Source organism: Oreochromis niloticus, linkage group LG13 (assembly GCF_001858045.2).
Source record: "Oreochromis niloticus isolate F11D_XX linkage group LG13, O_niloticus_UMD_NMBU, whole genome shotgun sequence".
NCBI classification, from domain to species: Eukaryota; Metazoa; Chordata; class Actinopteri; order Cichliformes; family Cichlidae; genus Oreochromis; species Oreochromis niloticus.
In genome coordinates, this window is record NC_031978.2 from 21,359,366 (window position 1) to 21,383,532 (window position 24,167).

A 24,167-nucleotide genomic window follows, 5' to 3' on the forward strand; every position below is an offset into this window, starting at 1 on the left:
TGTATGTAAAAGAAACTCAAAGTTAGATACCATAAATGGGGGGAAAAAAAGACCAATCTTGGATGTTTTTGCACAAAAGAAGATGTGATGTTCTGTGTGACTTGTTCTCGACAAAGTGCAATAACTACCACAGAAGTGCTTTTACATTTCCATTACACTATGATATCTTTTGATAGACTCAAGATATTTGTTCCCCTTTGTGTGCAGTCATTGTGCAAACTATAAAGTCTTTACAGGCCGAGAGCTGCAGGAAATGACAGGTCAAGTTAAAAAAAAATTGATAATTTATTAAGAGAAAATCTAGCCATGAATTGCAGTCCTGAACTCTGGCATTACAGCATTGCTGCAGGGATGGATTAGTGATGAAAAATCAATTGTGCTTGAGAGAGTTCATAAACGATTTCCGCCTTATTTTTATTGCAGTGTGGTTTTTGTTTCCTCTGTGCCGAGCGAGAGCCTCGCTCATTAGCTTGTAGCGCTCGCGCTCGCCCCTTTGTGAATGACAAATCCCCACCTGGAGTACAAGAATCAGATTATGGCGATGCTCTCTGGGAGCTACAGGTGACCTGGTGTGCTGTTGTAGGGCAAAGCTGCTCTTCCTCTTTCCTCATGTCATGTTTTTGCAAACGTTACACTTGGGAATTAGACCTCAGTACATTCATCTCAGCAATGATGGCATCTATATTAGGATGACAAATTTGTTCCTGTCACCTCATGAGGGACTGGGACTGCATGTCAAGATGCAGGTAAAGTCAGGAAGGCAGTGATTTGTGGCCAAGCTGCGTATCTCTTCCCACTCCTGCACTCGCTTTCTCAAAACACGCGCAGGCACACGCTTATTTTTGCCATCTATTTTTAGACTTTGAGGAAAACATGAAAATGAAGAATTGTACGGTCTCTTCGGATTGAAACAAACTACGTTCCCCAAAATCACAAGCATTTGTGGTTAGCATTTAGATAGAAAGCACCGTGATTACAAGCCATTCTCTGGTAATTGTTATGCTTCTCTCATTCCTCAGCTTATCCTTAGTGTATGATATTCCTCCTGGGCAGTTCCCTGCTCTCAGGCCAGATTATTACCAAGGCGAGGTAGAGACACGCACAGAGCTCCAGATTCGATTTCAGATAACGAAAATATCAGGGCATCCAGAGGGAAAAATGCTTCAGTGCAGACAGATTTCATTTATCTGAGAAGTGTGAAAGCAAGGATAAGGGGGAGGCACAAAGTCAACCATGTAATATACTTCTATGGAGCTCTGTTTATGCATAGGCAAGAGAAAGAAGAAATGAGAGAACATGAGGGGGGAGCGTAGGAGGCAGATAGCAGCAGATAGTGTCTTATGAATATCATATTAAGATTTTATCATTTAGAGCATGTAGCTAACAGAAGGCATCCAGCCTTCTCCCGTGTAATCGGCTCGGAGCTGTCTACTACATGGCAGCGGCTCAATATGCGCTCTCTCAGCGCTGTGAGTTGACTACAGGCATCCGTCCATATTGTGTGCACATTATTTATACGTCTCCAGTAATAAATAATAAGCACCATGTTTAATTGGAATCAAAATATCAACTGTTTATCGTACGTCGCGCAGAATGTCTGATGTTGTCTGGGGGGATGAATTAGGCACCAGTCACACATGGTTCACTCTGAGTCAGTGACTGACATGGTGAGAGTGTGACGCAGACACTGACTGGGAAATGGACTTCATGTCTCCTCCCACGCAGCCACAACTTTCCTGGTTCTTTTTGGTGGCTGAGCCATATCGCGCGCTGCGGTAAGTTCTGAATTTGCATTAGGGCCGTGCAGATGACTGTTTCTGGAAAATAAGCAGAACGGGGTCCTGGGGCGGGGGGGACTTGAGGAATATCTACAAAGCGGTGCCTTCAAGCAGCCACATTAAAAGGAGTCATCACACTGCAGTGTTCTCGGGTCCCTGAGAGGGAGTATGTTTAATGAGGGCAGAGGCATGTGTACATTTTAAAGCAGCTCTGTAATTACTTCATATCTACACTGTCGTGTACTGTACACCTTTACACTTTACGCATTAGCTCCTTCATGTTCCTGCACATCACTCTCGTAAATGCAGCCTGTATTTTACAAAGCAGAAGCTGTTGTAGTTCTATACACCAAACTCACAGTTCACCTGTCACTGCTCACTTATATATTGCTTTTCTAGTAGCTTAATATGTCCATTCCCTTTACTGTCCTTATGCAATGAGAACACTAACATGCATGCCTTAGTAATAACCAAATAAAAGTTTTTAAATCCCTATTCCAAGTTCATCTTAACTGAGAATATGTGCATGTCTCCGTGTGAAGCTGTACTCGTGTTTCCACACTGCATGCTGTGGATGCACCAGGAGGGTGAAGCTGCCTCCCAGCATCTTGTTCAGTTGTCTGGGATGCAGCGTTGTAAGCCTTGAGGAAGATGTATGGCAAGACAGGAACATGTGGGTACCAGGGGAGGAGACGGAGAGCCTCCGACCACTCTTTTTTTAATGACACTCCCTTACTCAGCCCGAGGTCCAGTTGCAGCAGCAGCTGCTCCGTTTTAAATAAAGCAAAGCCTTTCTCTCAGAAATGCACAGCGTCTCAAAACAGAGCAAGGAAAGACAGCTGACCACCACGGCCAATTTTTACATTATGGAATACACAACAAATCAAAGCTATAGTTAAAAAGTCTGTAAGGTGATTTTTTTTTTTTTACAAATCTTGTTCGCATTTAAAAGAATTATAAAAGTCATTGCATAAAGTCTCTGTTTACTGCTTATCACTTTGAACAATTACACAATGTGACGCTTTGATTCTTTGTTCATTAAATTAGGTGATGTTAAAAAAGTCAGAATTGCTTTTAAGGGCAGTTTTGTTTAGCATAAAATTATGGGGATGGAATATTTTTAAAACTAACTTTTGTCTAAAACATTAATGAATTGTATATTTTTATATCCATTTTGTATCTGTTTAGTAAAACTACAGCATATTGAAAAACAGCTCACTTTTTCCTTAGGTGTTTGTTCTCTTTTGTTCATCACTGTACTGTGAGCCACGGTGGCAAACTGTGGCATTGCCGTGTAACCTTGTGTCAGCGCCTTTCTTAAATAGCTGTTAAAGAGAACGCAAAGAGATCAAGATGTCAGGAACACGGTGTTCAGAATTTATACAGTACCTATCACACCAGTGTTTGCTGCACAGCTGTAATAGTGATAATGCCATTCCATTGTCTTTCAGCCTTGCGAGTCTGTATCTGTGTGAGTCCATGAGGTTGACAGCTTGGCAGGCCAGCAGTAGGAAGAGTGTGGGCGAAGGCCAGGCAATACACTGAGCTGAACTCACAGTCTGAGAGGCCCACACGCCTTCATTATTCAGTTGGAATCTATTGAGCATCTGGGACTAAATTATTCATCAACATCGACCTAGTTCCAGGGTGCTAAGTTAGATACTTGGATGTCATCAGGCGTTCTGATAAGACCTGCTGCTGCAGTATGATATCTGCCATGGGTAAATACAGAGTATGTGCCTGGATCACAAAGAGTACTAGCCATTACTTGAGTTTTATACTGTGTAGTTTTGAACAACTGAGCCTTTAGGTGCGCTGGGCTCAGTGTAAGAATGGGGAGTAATTTCTTCATCGCATTTCTAACTACGAGGCCTTTCTATCTGCTGTCCCATCGCCTTCTTGCGCCTCTTTCACTGCGCCACTAATGATGTGTTGCTGCAAGACTGAAGCTTAGGACAACAAACTCCTCCCAATTAGTCTGTGCACACAACAACTCTGGTCAGCTATGGACCCTAGCAGGCCATTGTCAGTGTAAAGCATGTCAGCGTGAGCACGGGAAATAATTGTACATTGTTGTGAGGAGGATCATACAGACAATACTGATTTCAGATTCTTTAGGATACGCTTTTTGTTTGTATACACTAAAGCAGCGGTCCCCAACCTTTTTTGCGCCACGGACCAGTTTATGTCCGACAATATTTTCACGGACCGGCCTGTAAGGTGTGGTGGATAAATATAACAAAATAAAACCAGTACCGGTACCAAAAAAAGAAGATTTATTCATAACACACAGGAAAAGACCCAGGGAAACAGAGTTAATGATGAAAAAAGATTTTTAAAAAAGTCACGCTAAAAACCGCTAAAAACCCTGAAAACCATAAATTTCACACCCGAGCCTCAACTCTCACGGCCCGGTACCAAACGACTCATGGACCTGTACCGGTCCGTGGCCCAGGGGTTGGGGACCGCTACACTTAAGTCCAAGTGTCTACTGTACCGATTGAGGCTTCGTCTTTGTTAGTGATCATTCTTGGCTTCTCTGGCTTTTTATTAGCACTATTCATGTGCAGTTAAACAGGTTTTCAAAAACTCAGAGTGTATGCTACAGCTATGGGCTCACAGTACATATTCAGATATATATATATATTCATAAAACAGTCACTTTTGGGTCGACTGTGAGTTCAGTGTGGACATTAATATTATGAAATTAACCTTTTTTTATTTTGAGTAATCCAACACCTGCAGCAGTGTATTAACCTCATGCTGTTGATGGACTCACCTCAAATGTTCTTTGACTGAAATTTGGTCTTTTTTTGGAGTCTACTTCCTGCTACATGATGCTACATGAATTTTTGCTGAGAATAATTTAACTAATCTTACATCTTCCTTTTGCTTTTGTGCTTTTATTAGCCTTGCAATAGCTCTGTAGCTAGCCACCAGGTACCACGATTATATGTCAACTAGCCCAACTTCAGTGCTTTTTAGTTTATATCCAACTTTATAATATATTTTTAGGGTTTTTTTTTTTGTAGAATGTAGCCTTAAAAACAGACTTTAAATTTTCAAAATCTAATCTAATTTCCTGCTAAATTCCAACTCTGCTGAGTTGGAATTTAATTTTAAACTTTATTGTAACACCTGGAAGAACAGCCACACTGATCATTCTTCTGGGGCTGAAAGAATCGGGACTATATTTAACTCAGTGGTTCTTCAGTGTTTGTTTGATTTTTGGGAAATGAAATTGCATTTGAACCTTAATAATGCCAGATTTAACAAGTAGAAAACCTTGGTATGATTATTCAGAGTTATTAGTAGATGTCACAACTGAAAGAAATAAGTGTGGTATGAGCAATAAGTATGGTAGCAGTCAAAATAACAATAATAATAATTACAATGGCAAGAAGAAGAATCTGACTGCTGTGCTATTATTCCCCGTATGCTTGTCTTGCATGTAAGTCACAACAAGTGAGTGCATCAATGTATTTAAAAAGCAATAGGTAACATCAAATGTCAATGCCTCACAATAATGCTTATAAAACTCTTTATGACATATTCTAAAACAGCTGGTGTGCTTTGCAAAGCTTCCCAAGTGGGGCTCCTTTGGGGAGTTTTCCTACTGAGATGTCATTGGAAATCCTCCAATGGTTGTTGAAGGGGGATGGGATAAAGGATGTCCCCCTTAGAGACCCCCCCCCCCTTAACAGTTTGGTACCACAAACAGTTGCAAGCTGCTGGTTTGATTGAAAATATGAAGAAAAAAATCATCCTGCATCCACAAAGTTTCATGAAAAAATAGCGTGGTAGTCTTTCTATATTTCAACTAAGTGAAGGTTAAAAAAAAAGGTGAAATTCATATTTTACATTATACTGATGTTCTCAAAATATGAAGCTCAATTTTTATAATCTGAAAAATATTAAAACCTACTTTGTTGGGATAAAAGACTGGATTAGAATAAAGTGTTCTTATTAAGTAGTATGACAAAAACTAGAAGAAGTATTGTTGGGTAGAGATAATTTCACAGAATCCACCTCTGCTGTCAGTGGTTTCTTTCTTGTATGGTCTTATCTGAAAATAGTGACAGCCCATGGGAACTGTTATTCAGTAGGTTGCTTGCATCTAATGGATCGCATGCAATATGAGCATGAAGGAACAGATGTAGGCGAAGATAAGTTATGAGGGGAAAAACTGCAGGTTTCTGTGCAGTTTAACAAACAGCAAAGCTTTTGTGTGCAATGATTATGTGTAGCAAAGCAATGTTTTCTCTGTGATATTTTAATCAAGATAAAATTTGTTTTTGGCATTCTGGGGGGAAAAAGTATTTGGATTAAGACCAGATCTTAATAAGCAACAGATTACGGACACTGAGTAAAAAATATCAGTTTTATTTTTGCAATTGACTATATGTAGAAAACAAAAGGGAGAGAGAAAGATTTGCAAAATAAGACCTTATAATGGGAAGAAAAAAAGAAGTTACTGGGGAAAATAGTGAAAAACAGAAAGGCAACAGAAAACAGCAAGCATCCTCAGTGGAATACATTACCAGGACAGCGGAGGCATGCTTTGGATAAACCCTTCAGATGCCTTCAGTGTCCTCCTGACTTTCAGCTTGTCTCCAAAGAGACATGTTGTGTGCCAGAGAGCATTCATCAAATTAGACCAGAAAGAAAACAATGTGAAAACCCGCAGCTCTCCCTCGAGACGTGCCGACAGGTTATCACAGAGAAGGTGTCTCTTGCTCTCCAGCACTGGGGCAGCAGCACACAGCAGCCTCCCTGAAGAGCAGCCCTCCCCTCCATCCCACCCTCTCTTCCTCTCCACACAGGCTGGGATTAAGAGGGAGAAAACAGGAATTCTATTTAGATGTGTACAAATATAAAAAGGCAACCTACTCCATATAGTAGTTTTTATGGTAAATGGCCTGCATTTGTATAGCGCTTTACTCAGTCCCTAAGGACCCCAAAGTGCTTTACACTACATTCAGTCATTCACACATTCTCACACTGGCAATGGCAAGTTACATTGTAGCCACAGCTGCCCTGGGGCGCACTGACAGAGGCGAGGCTGCCGGACACTGGCGCCACCGGGCCCTCTGACCACCACCAGTAGGCAACGGGTGACGTGTCTTGCCCAAGGACACAACGACCGAGACTGTCCGAGCTGGGGCTCGAACCGGCAACCTTCCGATTACAAGGCGAACTCCCAACTCTTGAGCCACGATCACGATTTAGAGGATTGGGATTATACACCATAGTAAAGTTGAAGGAACAGAAAAAGTTAGTGTTTGTGTGGTTGTAAATAACTAGAGGTCCTGCGGAACGAGACTGCTGACCAAGCTTTAGAAAGCACATGCAGAGCACGGCTCGGCTTGGACATCTCATTAAGGTGGACCGTTATCAATCCTCAAAGATCGAAAACCGGCATGACACCGCTAAAGAAGGCACCAACGTGCCTTTGGCTGAGTCAGTTTGGAATTTCCTGGTCCGCATCCTCTTTGATGGTTCAATCAGTGCATGAGCCAAGGTCAGTCGATAGCTTTACTTCTCTGAAAGCTTTAGCAAGATGTATTTGTGTATAAAACTCCCAGCGGCACCTAAGGCAGTGGAAATGGCACTGCACTTACAAACGATCAACATTTTCATACACTTTGGTATGAACACTACAGGCAGGTTTCTCTTGACAGTGTTTCTCTTTCTTCCTCTTTTTGTGTTTTTCGTGGTCCCAACTGTCTCCCCAGGTTTTCTTAGTACATCTCATAGAAGTGTGCTCTCTGCTGCTCTGAGCAGAGGCAGATAAATGAGCTGTGCTGTAGGTTCACCGTGGCTTCAGCACTTTACCGCTAGATTAATGATGCTTTGCAAGCCCCGAGCTTTTGCTTTTAGCATTTTAGAAGTACCTTCATAAAATGAACTACAGGCACATCTTGTTTATACGCTTATCTATTGGGGCAGCTTTCCTGTGGGCATGATGCTGTTTGCATCAGTAAACCTGACACTCCTGAGCTAATGAACCCCTTCCCAAAGCCCACAGTGTTTCTAGAAATCTTCAGAGAAAGATGCCATTTCGACAAGGAAACCCACAGTAGCGTTATTTTGAACTCAAAATCCTCGAATGGTCAAAATAATCACAGTGATACCCATATCCATTAGATATGGGAACAAATAAAATAAAATACTGACATTTCAGTTTGGGTTTTTTTTTTTGGCTTCTCAGCCAGGCTACCTGTCAGTTTTCATCACAGTGGCTAAATTGCATGTAAGCCCCTCACATAGCCCGCATTGAATTGTCACGGGTGAAAAAGAAGGCAAGCGTTGGTGGAGGACACCATAAATTGCTAATGTTATTGGATTTCAACCAGGTCATGACCACATCAAAATGTTGACCTACACACTAATCCTGGATGGCAGACTGATGCTCAGTAACATGTGAATTTATTTCAGTTTTGATTCAGAGCCATACGTCACATCCAGCACACACAAGATTAATTGAAAAAAAAACTGGACATGGCTTATACATCCTCCTGGGTGTCCTTGGAGGGTCAGTTGTTATTTTTAAGTCTAAATCAGACTATGTTCATTTGCGAACCCTTTAGTGACATGCCCAAAAAGTTACAAACGTAACAAAAGACACCATGCACTATAAAGACACTATAAGATTATTTTATAATGGAAATCTAAACGACCTTGTGTTTTTGTGGATTTCACTGTGATGATGTAGATTAAGCCCCCTTTATATATCTTTCTAGCCTGAATGAGGAGACAGAGACGTATAAATATGAACGGGCATACACCTCCGCTTAGGTTATCCTATGGGGAGTTAACCTACATCTAGTACACCCACATTACATCGCTTCCTCCTCCTTGGTTTCAAATAAACCTAAAGGACAGAGCGAAAGGAGAAAAAAGGATGTGAGCAGTAGAGAAAGAGAGTGGTGAGGTGGGAAGAGAGAGGCAGTATTGATTCCTTGATTCCCGTACCTCTGCCAGTGAGTGCAGAGTGTCAAGATCTCCCGCCAGGAAAAACAAATCACAAGGCTGAAGTGATGGATGTGGCACTCCAGGATCCGGCGGTTTTGCCATCTGGATGGCCGACACTGTATATCAGCCTCATGCGCAGCAAATTAAATTTACATTTGGACGGCTTCCCCGGGCCTCACCCAGCACAGATGCACCAAAAGCAGCCCTCCGCCACAACTTCCTTAATGGGTTTGATCTATCATTTCCGGGTCTATTATGTAAAGATGATGTTGGTCCATGTTCAGAATGTCAAAACGATGTTACAGTCGCAATAGAATCACATTATGCGCGGCCAAATGGATGTTAAGCAAAATGACATCACCTTTAATTTCCTTAAGATGAGTCGATACTAATCCAACTTGGCGAAATATTTTGATGCGCATTAGAACATCGGTGAAATAAGAGAGCAAATTCGATAAAAGCCAAAGTCTGTCTTCATTTTTAGGACCCTGATTCATTCCTCGCCCATTTTTTTTCCTTTGTCTGGTTTGTCACCGTCACACATGCGAACCCCTGCAGTATGAACAAAGTAAGGCTTGTCAGGAAGTACACTTAAAGGCTTAAAATTATTAGTGCAAAAAGAATAAGTGAGGATGTAATGCCACATATAAAAGAGGTTTTTCTGCTTAGCAGCACACCACAAAGAAAAAAATCCAACCTGGCCCTGAAGACGCCGCCATGCCTAAATGAAATGACCTTTAACGCCGAGCTGATCAAATGGCCTGAAGCAAGACTATAAAAGAACATTGCAGTATAATGTTTTACAGTGTACTTTTTTTCTGGTCTATTGTTTGCCCTTTCCCATTTTCCTGGACGGTAAAATGTATCGTGTTTGGCAGGTGAGGAAGTGCGCTGAAAGCAGTCTGAAATGGATTTGATATAAGAGTCGATGTGGCAGCAGATGCCACGATTTGGTTTATTTTGGATCCTTATTTTGTAAAAAGAGATACTGAATTGCTTTGAAAGAAAGAAGAAAATATTGATTTAAGCCTCTGTTGAGCTGGCTTTTGTTTTCCTATGTCCTTTTTTTTTAAGCTTTCATGGCTGGTTGTCCTCTAAATGTCAGAGGTGTTTTGTGATGGCTCTCAGCAATCACTTGAAGGGCTATGCAAAGCTACACAATGAAAAGCAAATTGAGCATGTGAGTCGACAATTGTGCCGTGAACTTCAGCCCCCACTGTTCCCCAATAATCTGATCTCATTTATGTAAAGACGGCGCTTCCTGGAAAGCAGCGTAGCAGCTGCTACAGCGCCGGGGAGCTCGTGCCTGTGTTGACAGATGATTTCAGCAGTCCAAAAGTTTAGTTTAGCCACTTGTATTCACATCTCAACTGCCTGGCTCTCTTTAACCTAACTCTATGGCAACACAGCTATTGGTAGTTTTGAGTGGGAGTCCTCTCAGCCCATAGATGCAGCTAAGTATTCCATGCCCTCACCACTCCTCTGTGTTATTCTCTCTTTTCAGACAACTGACGAGTTCCCGGTGGCATCAGCCGAGTGTCCAAGCGATGACGAGGACATTGATCCCTGTGAGCCGAGCTCAGGTGGGTTAGGTTAGTCATCTCTTTTTTTATTCTACTTCTCTCTGGGTGTGTCAGTGTGTCTTTGTCTGTAACAGTTCACCCCACCAGGGCACTCGAGGCTAACACGTAGTGTTTAAATGAGCAGATTGGAGTTTAGTTAAAGCTTAAACACTTCTCAGAGGCTGATTTTTTTTTCTTCTTCTGGCTACCGCTGACTGCGTGAAGTCTGTTGGGTCGAGCAGCTCCCTTTCTATACAGTAGCTCTTTCAGTAGTTTGTTGGAATCTAAATTATAAATGCAGTAAAATTACTGGTTTTTATTCATGCTGATTAATGTTTTAAGGCATTTTAATGTAACTAGCTTATTTGAATAGATTCAGGGTAGAGATATATCACTGTCTGACCTTGGACGGTTAAACATTTTGAGAAAGAGATGGTATTTGTTTGTTTTTTGCTACAGGTTTAGTAGGACACATTCACATTTATTTGTTACACTCAGTAGATTTAGTCTGAATGAATAGAGGATGATCTGGCACTAGTACTTAGAACTTCTTTAAGTTTTTTCAGTTGTTGCTGTTTTTGTGTGGGTTTTGTTTGCCTGTTCGTTTGTTTGACGATTGTGCTTCATCGCGTCCTGATCTGTGTTTTTTTTATTAATTGATTCAAAAGCCTGATAATTGCTGCTCCACGACTTCCATCCATCAACATTAACCCACCTAACATTAGTAAATGTTCGGATCAATGCTCTCAAAACTCCGTGCACGAATAAAACTCTGCGATTTTGCATCAAACCAGCCGCTGTTACTGTGCTTTCATTTAATTTCTTCATCGGCTCACGGCGTCTGTTAATAAACTCAAAAAACAGAAAAAAGGCCACACACACGCACACAGTTGTGATTATCAGACCTGCAGGGCTCCAGCACGTGAAATCAAAGAGGGTAAACCCAGAGAGTTGGGAAGGCTGATTTTTACAGGTGTGCAAAGAGTCCCCACTGTTGTTAATTAAATTCTACAGTGGGCAGTGGGAGTTCATCCTGTTGTTTCTCATCCAGTACTGCTCACAATGGCTGCACATAACCACCCTCGGAGTTTGTGATTGAGGCACATGTCATGTGTTGCTCTTCATAAAATAAACAAACACATTTTAGTTTTGGGTTCTGACCGTGTGTGTTGAAGAGCCCCGAAAAGTGTAAAACAATAATCATAAAAAAAAGGTACCACTTATTGTTCTTCCTGAAATTGAAAATGCTCCTCCCAAGCTTTACTCGGACAAATATTATAAATGTGTTTGCTCCCTGCAATGCTAGCAAACTTTTAATCTCTTACCTCGCCACACATGGAGGGCAATTAAGCGTAACCTTTGAATGGAAGGATTTTCAAATGCATTCTGAAGTGATGAGAAGCACAGAGAACAATTAAGTCCAGACCCAAGGCCCCACGCTCCATCTAAATGTGCTATCGATCAGAATGTGGTCATAAAACGTCCACTAAATTAATGTGTGCCCCACAGCAAAGACTATCAACTTTCTAGTCTGTCCCTCTTCCTGTTCCTTTGGTTTTCTACTAGCGAGATTAGCTTTTACCTCGCTCTTCTCCTGCAATTTTTCTTTCTTTTTTTTATCCTCAAGCAGGAGGATCAGAGCGATATTCCGATTGGGCAGCATCACAGCAGGTCCTTCCAGGGAACACTGTATCTGCTGCTTCTGAAAAAATACACAGGAGATTGAGCTGTGTACTGATTCACACTCGCATTATGATATTCTGTGACAAGGGCATCTGCCAAAACATCAATTGCATACTGTGTGATGCTTAGGGACACACCCTCCCAGTGCAGAGTATCCCTCTTCTTCTGTGATCACTGAAGGGGATTTGACACCAGAGCTGCGGGCTCCCAGGGTGGCAGCTGTCTAACACCGTATCCTGATTAATATCTACATTCAGAACAATTCACACGCTCTGCCAAGCACATGCCACATCTCCGACAGGGCTGCTGTGCATAAAGAACTGGATACACTGTTGCTGATAAAGTGCTACTTACTCATATTACTGTTCAGCCAGCTCCTTTTAATGACGCCAATAATATATCATTTTTCATGCAACACCTTGACAGCCGCTTCTGTCTGGCATCTCCAAAGGAGTGGCCAGATGCGCATACATTTGATATCTCTCTGTCTTCACAGCGCATGTATGCATACAGCAGGATAATGTTGGTGTATAAGTGATCTACAGAGGTCGAGCTTTGAAAAACACTATTATGCAAGCTATCTGTGGTCCAAGGTCAGCTCTAGATCATCCCGCGTCTTACTGGAGTCTTGTCCCACAGCAGTCTCTGTCAGTTGTTGAATGACATGAATCAGGTAAACTTACTTATTGCCGAGCTTTATTACTCTTACTTCCGGAAACTATGGAAAGCCATCGCTACCAGCAGAGCTTATCGCCCAGCAGGACTCGGATTAGATCATACTGCACCAAATTGAATCCTCCCCCCTGCTTCTTGAAACCACAGAGGAATACACAAGCTTGTGATGCTGCAGCTCATCTGATCTGTAATAGGAGGATGCTTTGGGACCATGCTTGTACTGGGTAGCCAGTCTCACACAGCTGAATGTCAGCGTAATCCATCTGTCTGTGTGATACCTGTTTTTCCGACTTCTTAGAAAGAAAAGTAACAAAACTATCCATAAAGACAAAAAATCCAATTCTCTCATATGTAAATAATGTGTGAATGCTGACGTTTAGCAAAAATTTCCTTCATTTCTTGCGAGAAAATCTTTTAAAGACTGACACAAAGTGTTCTAATTATTTGCTGAAAACACAGATGCAGGTGGGAAAATATTCTCTTGAACAGTGTAGAAAGCTGCCACTGATTATTCTGCACCAAGTTTTCATGGTGAAAGTTAATGAAAGAGGTTGTTGCTGAGCTACATGAAGTCAGATGAAACGGATGTCTCTTACCTACCAGCTCCAGTTCATTGGCACCATGCAGGCTGTTGATGGAGGGCAGCTGCTGCAGAGTGACCCATATCCAAGGTTGCATGATTACATGCTGGAGCTGCCTTTGTTCCTCATTTTATTTTTTCCTCCTCTAAGAGAACAATCCATGTTTAAAATTAGCAACTGTTTAAAATTAGTTAAATTCTTGTTACCAGGTTTAATAGGGTTACCACCTTTTGGTTGAAAGCAAGTAAAGCAAAGTTTGTGCACTGTGTAAAATGTAATGAAAACTGAATGCAATGATTTGCAAATCTGATAAACCCATATTTTTTTCACAATAGGGTATGGGAAACATATTGAATGGTTAAATTGAGAAATGTTCCTTCTTTATGTGAAATATTAGCTCATTTTGAATTTGATGGCAGCTAGATAGCTCAAGGGAGCGGGGCTGGGGGACCAACAAAAGGCTGGAAATGTTCTCTTGAGTAGTAAAAAAATCAGCTGGAGAAAAATTTTGTAGTTAATTAGATTCTTTGTCAACAGGTCAGTAACATGATTGGCTTTTATAAGAGCATCTTAAGGAGGCAGAGTTTCTCCAATCTATAAAAACCTATATCTACAATTATAATAATTCTGAATAATATACCTCGGTAAAGTAAATAATTAAAACTAAGGGTTAAAGCCGACCATTAACACTGGATGCCCATGATCTTCAGTCCCTCAAGCACCGCATTTAAATTTGATTTTGTCACAGAAATCAATACATGGGTTTAGGAACAAATCCATAAATCGTTGTTCGCCATTGTTAAACACAGTTCCTTGTGCTATCCATAAACAAAGGTTAAAGCTTTGTCATACAGAAAAGAAGGCATATATGAACGATCCAGAAATGCTGCCATTTTCTCCGGGTTGGCTTGCACATCTGGAAAAGACTTAACACTACAGGTTTTAGAGACATGCATGTCTGTCAATATATGCTCCCATCCAGACCATGTCTTATTCAAGGAAGGCCTTACATATTTTATCAAGTGGATTCTCAGACTATATACTGCATCTATTACAACAGCATGGCTTCACAGCAGAAGAGTCCAGCAGCTGGACTGTCCTGCCTGCAGCCCAGATCTTTCATCAGTTTAAAACATTTGGCACATCGTGAAATGAAAAATTCAGCAAAGAAGATCCAGGACTGTTGAACAGCTGGAATCTTGAATCAGACAAAATGAGACTGCCATCAAGATATTTTTTTAAGTACTGGGCTGTGGGGATTAATCCTAATTTCAAATTAAATAGGTTAACTGCACTTGTAATAGAGCCAGATTACAACATAAATCTGTGTTCTATGTCAGCACAGTAAAAAAATGAAGATAATGCTCACAGCAAGCCGTTGAACCCTAACTTAAAGGCAGGTGGAAACATCTAGCTTGTTGGTAAGAAAATACTTTGTTTCAATTTTAGATTATTCTTCTGTTTCCAATCTGAACCTATCTAAGCTAACTGGCTGTCAAATGTAGCATTATACTTTGGGAAGTATGTTTATTGTTACACAAAATAGCTGTTACATATTAAGCTACAATTGGCTGTTTTTTTCATGCAGCTTTAAGCGTACGACCCAATAAAATCTAACTATTCCTTAGTGGCCCATAGAAATCAATACCAGCTTTGAAATTGACTCCCTTAATTATTACTTGAGAACAAAGCCCCCCCTCCATACCTCATAATAAATAAATGATGGAGGAAAACATGAGGAAGTTTCTCTTACACCTGACAGAATACACAATGTTTCCTCTGAAGTTAGGATTCTCTGATCCCTGACTTCTAATGTTTTTTTCTTTCTTTTTAGAGAGCGCACAAAAGTAGACGGATATATCCAAACATCCAAACACTCAACGCCTCAGCTGGATGTTTATCTTTTATACCCGTGCACCTTTATTTTTCCACCATTCTACCGTCATTAATTATGCAACATGCAATCATGTGAAATGTGATTTGTATGAAAGAGAAAAGCCCCCCAACAAAATCGAGGTTCACACCATCAGCCTCAGTGAGACTTGTGGTATGTGCAGACTTTTGCATTTCACACATAATCTTTGAGTGCTTTTATTCTCTGCTAGAAATAGCCTTTTGCTGCACATTGCCCATAGGCAGGTTAAGGTTAATCATCTCTAGTTTCCTCTTCTCTCTATGCGCGCTCATCTTTTTTTTTTCTTTCTTTTTTTTATCCTCAAGCATTCTGCAGTGACATTAGCGGCTGCTAATGTGTTTGACATTTTGTTTTAATAGATTTAATTTATGGTTGGGGAAACAATACATAGAGTAAACCAATAAATCAAACGGTAAATGAATACTCTCTTTAACCCCATGGCAATGACTGGAATGCACCCAGACAGGAGGAAAAAAAAATTAGAGTAAATTATTGTTTTAAAAGTAGCTGTGAGATTAATGAAACATTAAGAGCACTGTGCTGGCTTAAGAGGTCACTGCCCACATTTAATAGGTTATTCAATCATACCCAGCTGGAACTCTGTGTGTGTTCATTTCTCCCTTTGCTGAATACAGTGTCATGCACCTTGCATGCCAACAGACTGCCACTAGCAGAGATGGTTTAACTAATGGAAAAAAAAAAGGGCTTTTTTCGAAACCGGAGGCCTATTGAACGTGATCGTAGCTCACAGCCGGGAACAACGGCGATGACCTTCAAGCATCACGTCTACTCTTTTTGCCAACATGTTGCTGTTATTTTCCTATAGTCTGCTACTTTCTGCAGACAGCCTTATGGAATTTGGCCATTTTTGTTTTTCTTGCACTCTTTCACTGCGGATTATGCCATTCAAGTCTTCTTTCTACATCCCATTTTAAATGAAGTGTGTTCTGAGAGAAAACAGGATTTCACACTTACTGTCAGTCTTTCTCTTTACTGATCCCACCGTATTTATATTTTCAATTACTTTTATGTTTTTTCACCGTTCATCTTTCTGGTGTGCTGACATTGATGATAACACATTGTGTCTGTTTATGAGTCTAAGTAGGGCATGAAAGACTTTGCTAACCAAGAAAAGAAAAGTTGCTCAGTTAAAGGCCAGTTATTGAAATAGAAAAAGCAACTAAGAGATTACACATATTAATAAAAAAATGTACCAGTCTGGAAAATGCATGTAAAGATGATCTCATCTTTAGATGCATTTGATATTTTTGTTGACCTGCTATCTAACAACTGTATGACTTAATCTGACTAAAGGTGGTCATTAAGTTGTTGTGGGGATAAGAAATAGTCTCTAGTAAAACATATGTCCAGTTTTCTGAAAAAAGTTTTTCCTCCACTTCCTGATTTCTTATTTCAAGTTTAAGATCTTCAGAGATTTTTGAACATTCGACAAAGATAACCCAAGTAAATACATAATGCAGTTTTTAAATGATGATTTGATTTATTAATATGAAAAGCACACTAATGCCACGTTTGACTGATGTTCTTGTTTATAGCAGATGTAGCAGGAAGTAAACCTTCCAAATAGTTGAGCTTTTGTCTCGCCAGTCCACAGAATATTTTGCCCAAAAATCTTGGACATCCTCAAATTGTTTTTTGGCAAATGAGCCTTTGTGTCCTTTTTTAGCCAGCAGTGGTTTTCACCTTGAATCTCTCCCATGGATTTCATTTTTTGCCTAGTCTTGTTCATATTGTTGAATCATGAACTCTGACCTTAACTGAGGTGTTAGGCCTCCATTCTTTTATGACTTCCTGGATGAGTCATTAATGTGCAGTAATTTTGCTAGGTAATTTTGGTAGGTAGCTGAACCTTCCCACTCCTGGGAAGTGAGTTGCTTTTTGAGCTCTTTCAGCCCATCTCACTATTATTTAAATGATTTCATGATTCAGCAGATCTGACAGTTATCAGTCCTGGGTGTGGCAAGTGAGAATGATCTCTTCTGTCCAACAATGTGGTTAATCACAGTTTTTGTACACATAGTTGTCATAGCAGCTTGTGTCAACATATTTAAAGCTGTTTGTGTTATCATCATCAAACCAAATACAGGTATGAACACAATGACACAATGTTACCTAGCTATAGAGCCATACACTGTAAGTAAGTAGGTAGGTATAGAGCCCGAGACCTCATAACCTGACACTATAGAACTCTACCTCTCTAATCAAGAGATGAACTCCAGACTTGTGACATTAAAGCTGAGTAAGCTTAGTCGTCTTCTTTCATCTTGCCTTTTTAGTGGAATCCCTCTCGGCAAAGGCTTAAACTGCATCATACCTTTTAGTGGGGTTAAATCAAACACCTTTTTAATAATTCTCACTTCATTTCATGCTCACTCAGCTCTCAGTTCATCATCCACCATCAGCGTGCGCAGAGCCACTTCAGACTCATATATGCAAGCTGTCATGAGGCATACTGCCAGCATGTCACAAGTACAGGGTGGCTTGCATCACTTCTTGAGGACACTCCTATAATTAAAGAGGCAAGAGGGATTTAATAAATGTTTTGGCTCTGCTGCAGTTGATACAGTGACCTGTCTGCAAAATGATCCCCGGCTATATGACAACTCTGACAGCTCATGATTATAGCTGGATATGTGAAGTAAGAAGATGGTATAACACTAATCTGGCTGAATAACAGCAGTGTGTCACTGAGCATGCCAACAGCTGTAAGCCTGGTTGATCTGAAGGCAAACCTACAGCCACACCTCCCTAAGCCCTCAACGATGCATGATGTGTTGCTCATGTTGTCAGCTGTTGCAGTTTGCGGTTGGCCAAGTTTACACAAAATCTCTTTTCGCTAGTTTCTTGATAAAAAAAATCACTTCATTCTTTGATTTATTTCCATTGGAGCATTAACACAGCCTTGCCATTGTGCATCCGCTTAGAAAAAAAGCTTTATCCTTGTCTACCCTGCACAACCCTTTGAAGCCATTAGCAACAAAAGCTAATGACAGGTCAAGCCCGGCCTGTCTGTTCAATATATTCTGAATAATCTTGGTTGCTCCATTACCTCTCAACAAGTCTTACAGACACCTGAAGTAAACCCACCCCCTGCTGTGCTTTTCCTTCATCTATGGCCCCCATCAACCTGCCCTGTTGCAAATTACCAAACAAATGAACCCTTTCGCTGGAGACAAATGAGGAAAAATAGTCTTTGAAGAGGACCATTTATTCAAATCCCACCTGACAGTGCAAAATCTCTGATCCCATTTCTCTCCTTGAGCGCATGTGGCACAAAGAAGTCAGGCAAAGAGAAGTAGAATCACATCAGGCATTTCTCCGGCTTTTAAATGACATTTTCCTATGCGCCAGTGCTAATATCTTCAAGAGGCAAGCTCATATATCCATACTGAAGGATGCAGGCAGAATTAAGAGAAGAGATGCAATCAAATAAAGCCCGAAGAAAGAAAAGCATCAAAGTCTTCAAAGTCGCTTTGCACTGTTTATTAACACTGCACGGCAAAGTAAGTAAGTCTTAGCCAGGCGGTTTCTTTTCTTCCACTAAAACTCATGTATCAAGGTCACATATAAAATCTTTGCTTCTTTGTTCAGTTTTTATTTTATTTATTTACTTTTTTGTGCATCTCCTCTCGAGAAATCTCTGGTGAAAGCAAATGATTTGTGACTAAATAACTAGAACATTAACTGTTGTCCTTGTAAATAAAACAGCAAAGACTTTATGATGGTCTGGATATGAGACTGAACTATAAGTCTTGCTCTGGGATGAGACGTAGAGGAGAGAGTTATTCTGGCAGTTTTTACGCAACTGCAATCCTTCAAAAGTTAACCCCCCTGAGTTTACCTCCATCGCTTCACAAGCACACCCCTGCAATGCTGCCATGAAGCTAGACACACTTTAAGGTCATTTTCCCCATGTCTAATTTTACCCTTGGGTACGCTCGAGTAGAGCTCATAAGAGCAGCCATCATTTTAAACACTTGTTTCAGGCGCTATTTCTTTCTCAGTTTATGTGCCTTCATTCTGAGATGATGGAGTGCTAATGAACAGACAGGCAGATGCATTTTGACTGAGGTCCTTTTGGGGTTTTCTCAAAGGCCTTGGGTCTGGGACATTACTTTATCTGAACTCCACTTGAGTTCAGGCACACTGTAGCCGGGCAGGGGCACAGTCAGGCACATGGGTAACAAATGAGCTGCATCACTGTGTTAAAGGCAGTCTAGTGGACTGTGTAAGATCCCATCAGGTGGCTATTTGATAGACAGTGCTGAGACTAAAGGTGAAATAAAGAGCTACTGTAAATGCTAATAGCTTTAGACAAAACATGGTTTGTCAGCACTGTGCTAAATTTAGTGTTAACCTTTGACTTAATGGTCAGCTCTCTGCACCATAAAAGTATTGAATTCTTACAAACTGTAAGAGTGGCTCCAACAGATCAGAAGAGTCCTAGTAAATTTTAAATACTGCGCAGAGCACCCAGAATTTAGGAGCACAAACATACCACGCTCATGGAGGGCGAGGGGGAATTTAAGCTAGCATTTTTCTTCATATTATAATTTTTATATAAGCAAATTAAAAGAGAATTATGGCTGTATGTCCTGATCCAAAAAAATGAAGGCCAACAATTATTTTATTATTTCTTTGGGGCATTTTAATTCATTTAGGTAGTTATTTATTCATTTTTTTCAGTTAGTTTCATTTTTTGGGGGGCTGTTGTAGCCCTCCATAGAAAGATTTCCATTAATGTCAAAGTAAATGAGTAGCTCACTTAACCCACTTATTTTACTTTTTCAGTGATGAAAGACGAATTGTGGTCAGTTAATTGAGAGCTTTCCAATGTAAAGTCGCTGTGTGAGCTCAGCCTGTGGGGAGCCAATCAACAGATCCTGGCAAGAGGAAATAACAAAGCCCAGAGCTGGAGGTGTTAGATCACACAAGGAAGAACAGCGTGCCATGATACTTTTATCACATGGCTCACTCCTGATGTAGCAGGCTGAGGCTGCCTCCCTCCCGAACCCTTCCGACTCTGTCAGCTCACTGTAGAGCTAGCCGAGGTCTCATATAAAACTCCAGAGTGCCGCATCAAGACCTCTATCCTCCATCAACCTGCTATGTCATCTACACTTTCAACTTTTTTGACCCTGAACAAAGGATAGATAGCACATATGAAAGTAACTCACCGTTAATGCCCGTGCGATGGTTTGCTCGGGACGAGCCGTGTCAACCAGTGGCTTTTGCCCACAAGGCGAGAGCATTCTTCACACCTGTCTGCAAGGATAAGTGGGCTTGTCACAAGCAGAGCTAATCTGTTGCAACGCTCAGTCACACTCAATCCCCCAGTGGTACTCTCTGCTTGTCCTTGAATGTCGGATAGCATTGGAAGCATACTTGGGCTGCTGATCAGTCCAACCATGCTGGAAAACATGTCAATGAAGAGGAGCAGCATCTCTGCGCCTGATAGGCAGCTTGGGGAACTTTTGCCCTTTGCAGTTTACACTTTTTTGTGCCCTTTAGTCCAATAATTTCCTAAAATAGACATACAGTGGCTTGCAAAAGTATTCGGCCCCCTTGAACTTTTCCACATTTTGTCACATTACAGCCACAAACATGAATCAATTTTATTGGAATTCCACGTGAAAGACCAACACAAAGTGGTGTACACGTGAGAAGTGGAACGAAAATCATACATGATTCCAAACATTTTTTACAAATAAATAACTGCAAAGTGGGGTGAGCGTAATTATTCAGCCCCCTGAGTCAATACTTTGTAGAACCACCTTTTGCTGCAATTACAGCTGCCAGTCTTTTAGGGTATGTCTCTACCAGCTTTGCACATCTAGAGACTGAAATCCTTGCCCATTCTTCTTTGCAAAACAGCTCCAGCTCAGTCAGATTAGATGGACAGCGTTTGTGAACAGCAGTTTTCAGATCTTGCCACAGATTCTTTACAATAAAATAAATAAAATAAAAAATATTCCAATAAAACGGATTCATGTTTGTGGCTGTAATGTGACAAAATGTGGAAAAGTTCAAGGGGGCTGAATACTTTTGCAAGCCACTGTACGTGATGCAGGTTGATCACGAGCAAATAGAACACCATTCGAAGTCATTGTTTGTCTGAAAATTCAACTGTCACTCAAGAGGAGATATGGAAGTAATCAAAAAGTGCTTTATTTCCAAAGCCATCGACAATGAGTAAAGGCACAAGAGAGAGAACAATGATGAGAGCTAGCAGAGACATAAGGAGAGCTGTATTATAGCTTGGATAGCATTCAGAAAATGAAGTGGGTTTGCTGATGTGCAATCACTCTCATATTCACAGGAGGATCCCTGATAGTAGGATGCTTTCAGTGTTATAAAACACCGACATCACTGTGTAACAATAGTAAAAGAAATATGTAGAAGAAGATCTAGAATAGTTTGCAGATAGGTCAATGCAAAGTAAATCCACCCGCCCCATTTTATTGTTAGGCTTGTTCAACAGCGTCGATAATAATCCTATTTAGAGTTACTGCATACGACTGGTTTCTCTTTCACTGAATTTTTTTTCAGTGAGAACATGAAGTGTCCTATTTGCTAATGCTCACAGAAGTACATTGTCTGTCATGAAATAAGGGTCTGATAAGATAGGAAGAGGTGATTATGACAAACTTCAACACAATAAAACTCTGCTATCCTTTTTATTTTCCTTTTGATGTAAAATCGTTGCTCTGCGCTGTATTCTTGAATAGGAAGAGTTACTTATGTGGAAATATTTCTGTGGCCGGTCAAGATCAAAGGATTGAAATTATGAAGACACAGTGTCGTAGTCTCTGTTTTAGAGTAACATTTCTTTCTAAAGTTGGTTTGATTGTATTAAAGCTAATGCATGTACTTTATTTTTTAAACCAAAATATAAAAAAATAAATAAGTGAAGACAGTAGGCCAACAAAGTAGGACACGAAGGACAGCACATGTATGATCAATTTCAAACTCTTTTCTCAAATTTATTATACAGTGGTCCCTCGTTTATCGTGGGAATTACGTTCTAAAAATAACCCGCACTAGGTGAAATCGACGAAGTAGCCAAGTTTATTTTTTACAATTATTGTAGATGTTTTAAGGCTGTAAAACCCCTCACTAGACACTTTATACAGTTTTCTCAGACAGGCATGAACATTTTCACACTTTTCTCTCTTGTTTAAACACTCTCAAAGTTCAAACCTTTGTAGAAAAATAAGTCCAGTATTATAGAATGAAACCAAAGATCAAACCCTGTTTTCAGGTTTAAGACATAGAGTAGCTGGGGGAGAATTCAACATTAATGAATCAATGGTATGGAAGTAGAGGAAGCAGGAAGAATGAGTTGAGTAAAGTTTGACTTATCTGACTGTTTGGTTTCACTTAATGCGGTGCGCCTTATGGTCCGAAAAATACGATAACTTCGACCTTCCTTTAGCATGTCCAGAAGTCCAACTTTTTGTGCGGTGGTTAGCATCTTCCTCTGCCTTTTGGGTGCTACCAAAGGTGTCTTTGACGGTGCAAAATGTTTTGTCAACATTGTTGTGTTTGTTGGGGAGAAAACTTACAAACATACAGTACAGCAACATACAGTATTTATGTAAATTTGACAAGCTGAACACATTCTGTACTGTACCGGAGACACGGCACGGAGGAGATTGATTGGCTATGGTCTACAGCCAATCAGGACGCAGAACACAAGGCGCTGTAAAAAAAAAAAAGCATTCAAAATTGCACAAAAAAAATCTGCTAAACAGCGAGGCCACGAAAAGTGAACCGCGTTATAGCGAGGGACCACTGTATTGAAATATTTTTTTTAAATTGTGCTTGCCAAAAAATTGAATATCTCATGATGTTCTGGTCAGTATTGCAGTTGCTATTCATGTGAGCATGATTAGCAACTAATATGAGCATTTCTAATGTTTCAGTGTATAATTACTTCTCATTAGAAAGTATATACACTATCATCTTTGAATGACACTGTGAGCTCTTTATCTAATAGTTACAGTGATGCGTAAAAAAATGAATAAATAACCACAAAATAAACGTATAAAAAATCAATGAGAAGCAAACTTTTCTGCTTACATGAGATCAGGCAGACCTTTCCCTTCACGATGGACCTGCAGATCGGAAAAGTTACTGTTGTTCTGAAACACTCTGTATTTTGTAGTGTTTTGTGAAGATCTGAGAACTTGAATGATCCACTTTTGTTCGTAGCGAGGACTTACCCCAGTTCTGAATCAGCTGCAGCTGTCTGTTCCACTTTTAGAGGAACCTTTTCAGAAGTTTGAAATGCACACTTGCGCCGTGCTGCTGCTACTTTATTGCCTTTATTACCTTTGAAATTTAAACAATAGCGACAATGAAAACCTACAGTAGGAATAAACGTGAACTGACTACTTTACCATTTGCATTATGTAACAAACTGGCCCTTATATCAACACATATGATTCTGTGTGTTACAGCATAGTCACTGCATCGTTTCATAAGTGCTGCAAGAAGCAGCAACAAAGTGGAAAATCTGCAAAGCTTGCTAAAAAAAACCCCAAAAAACTGCCCAGTCAACACAGAGGAACCATTTGAGCCCTTCATCTCCACACATCTATGTTTGTTTCTGTTATTGTTAGTTTGTCCACTGGAAATACAAACAGAAACTTAACATCTTCTCATCAAGATCACTACCATCTAAACACAGCTGTAAATCCCTGAGATATTTTCTCCCGATCCAGTCTAAACAGAGTGCTTTCATTTCCAAATGTTAGTGTTGAGTGTTTGGATTTCACTATTGCAACAAAGAGGGGCTTAACCAGAAATGATGACTGCTACAAAAACACACAGAGAGATGTGCCAGGAGGACTGAATGATATCGGGGAGGGGGGGGGACTGACGTGCTTTCAAAATAGCACCACCAAAGAAGTCGAGACAGCCTTTGGCAAAAATCTGCTGATTCAATTGAAGAATTGTTTCTTTCTGAAAGATT

The 24,167-nt window shown here is 40.4% G+C and overlaps 1 protein-coding gene across 31 annotated transcripts in view; it reads left to right on the forward strand.

Moving 5' to 3' along the window:
* Positions 1 to 24,167, forward strand: part of LOC100702788 (neurexin-1a) — a 248,608-nt gene that overhangs the window by 221,714 nt on the left and 2,727 nt on the right. For 24 of the 31 annotated variants that reach the window (XM_019366978.2, XM_019366988.2, XM_019366982.2 and 21 more), the window contains one exon: positions 10,258 to 10,345. In XM_019366978.2, coding sequence (XP_019222523.1) covers positions 10,258 to 10,345 — 88 coding nt within the window. The remainder of the gene's footprint in view (positions 1 to 10,257; positions 10,346 to 24,167) is intronic. The other 7 variants (XM_019366989.2, XM_019366980.2, XM_019366992.2 and 4 more) reach the window with 1 other exon arrangement.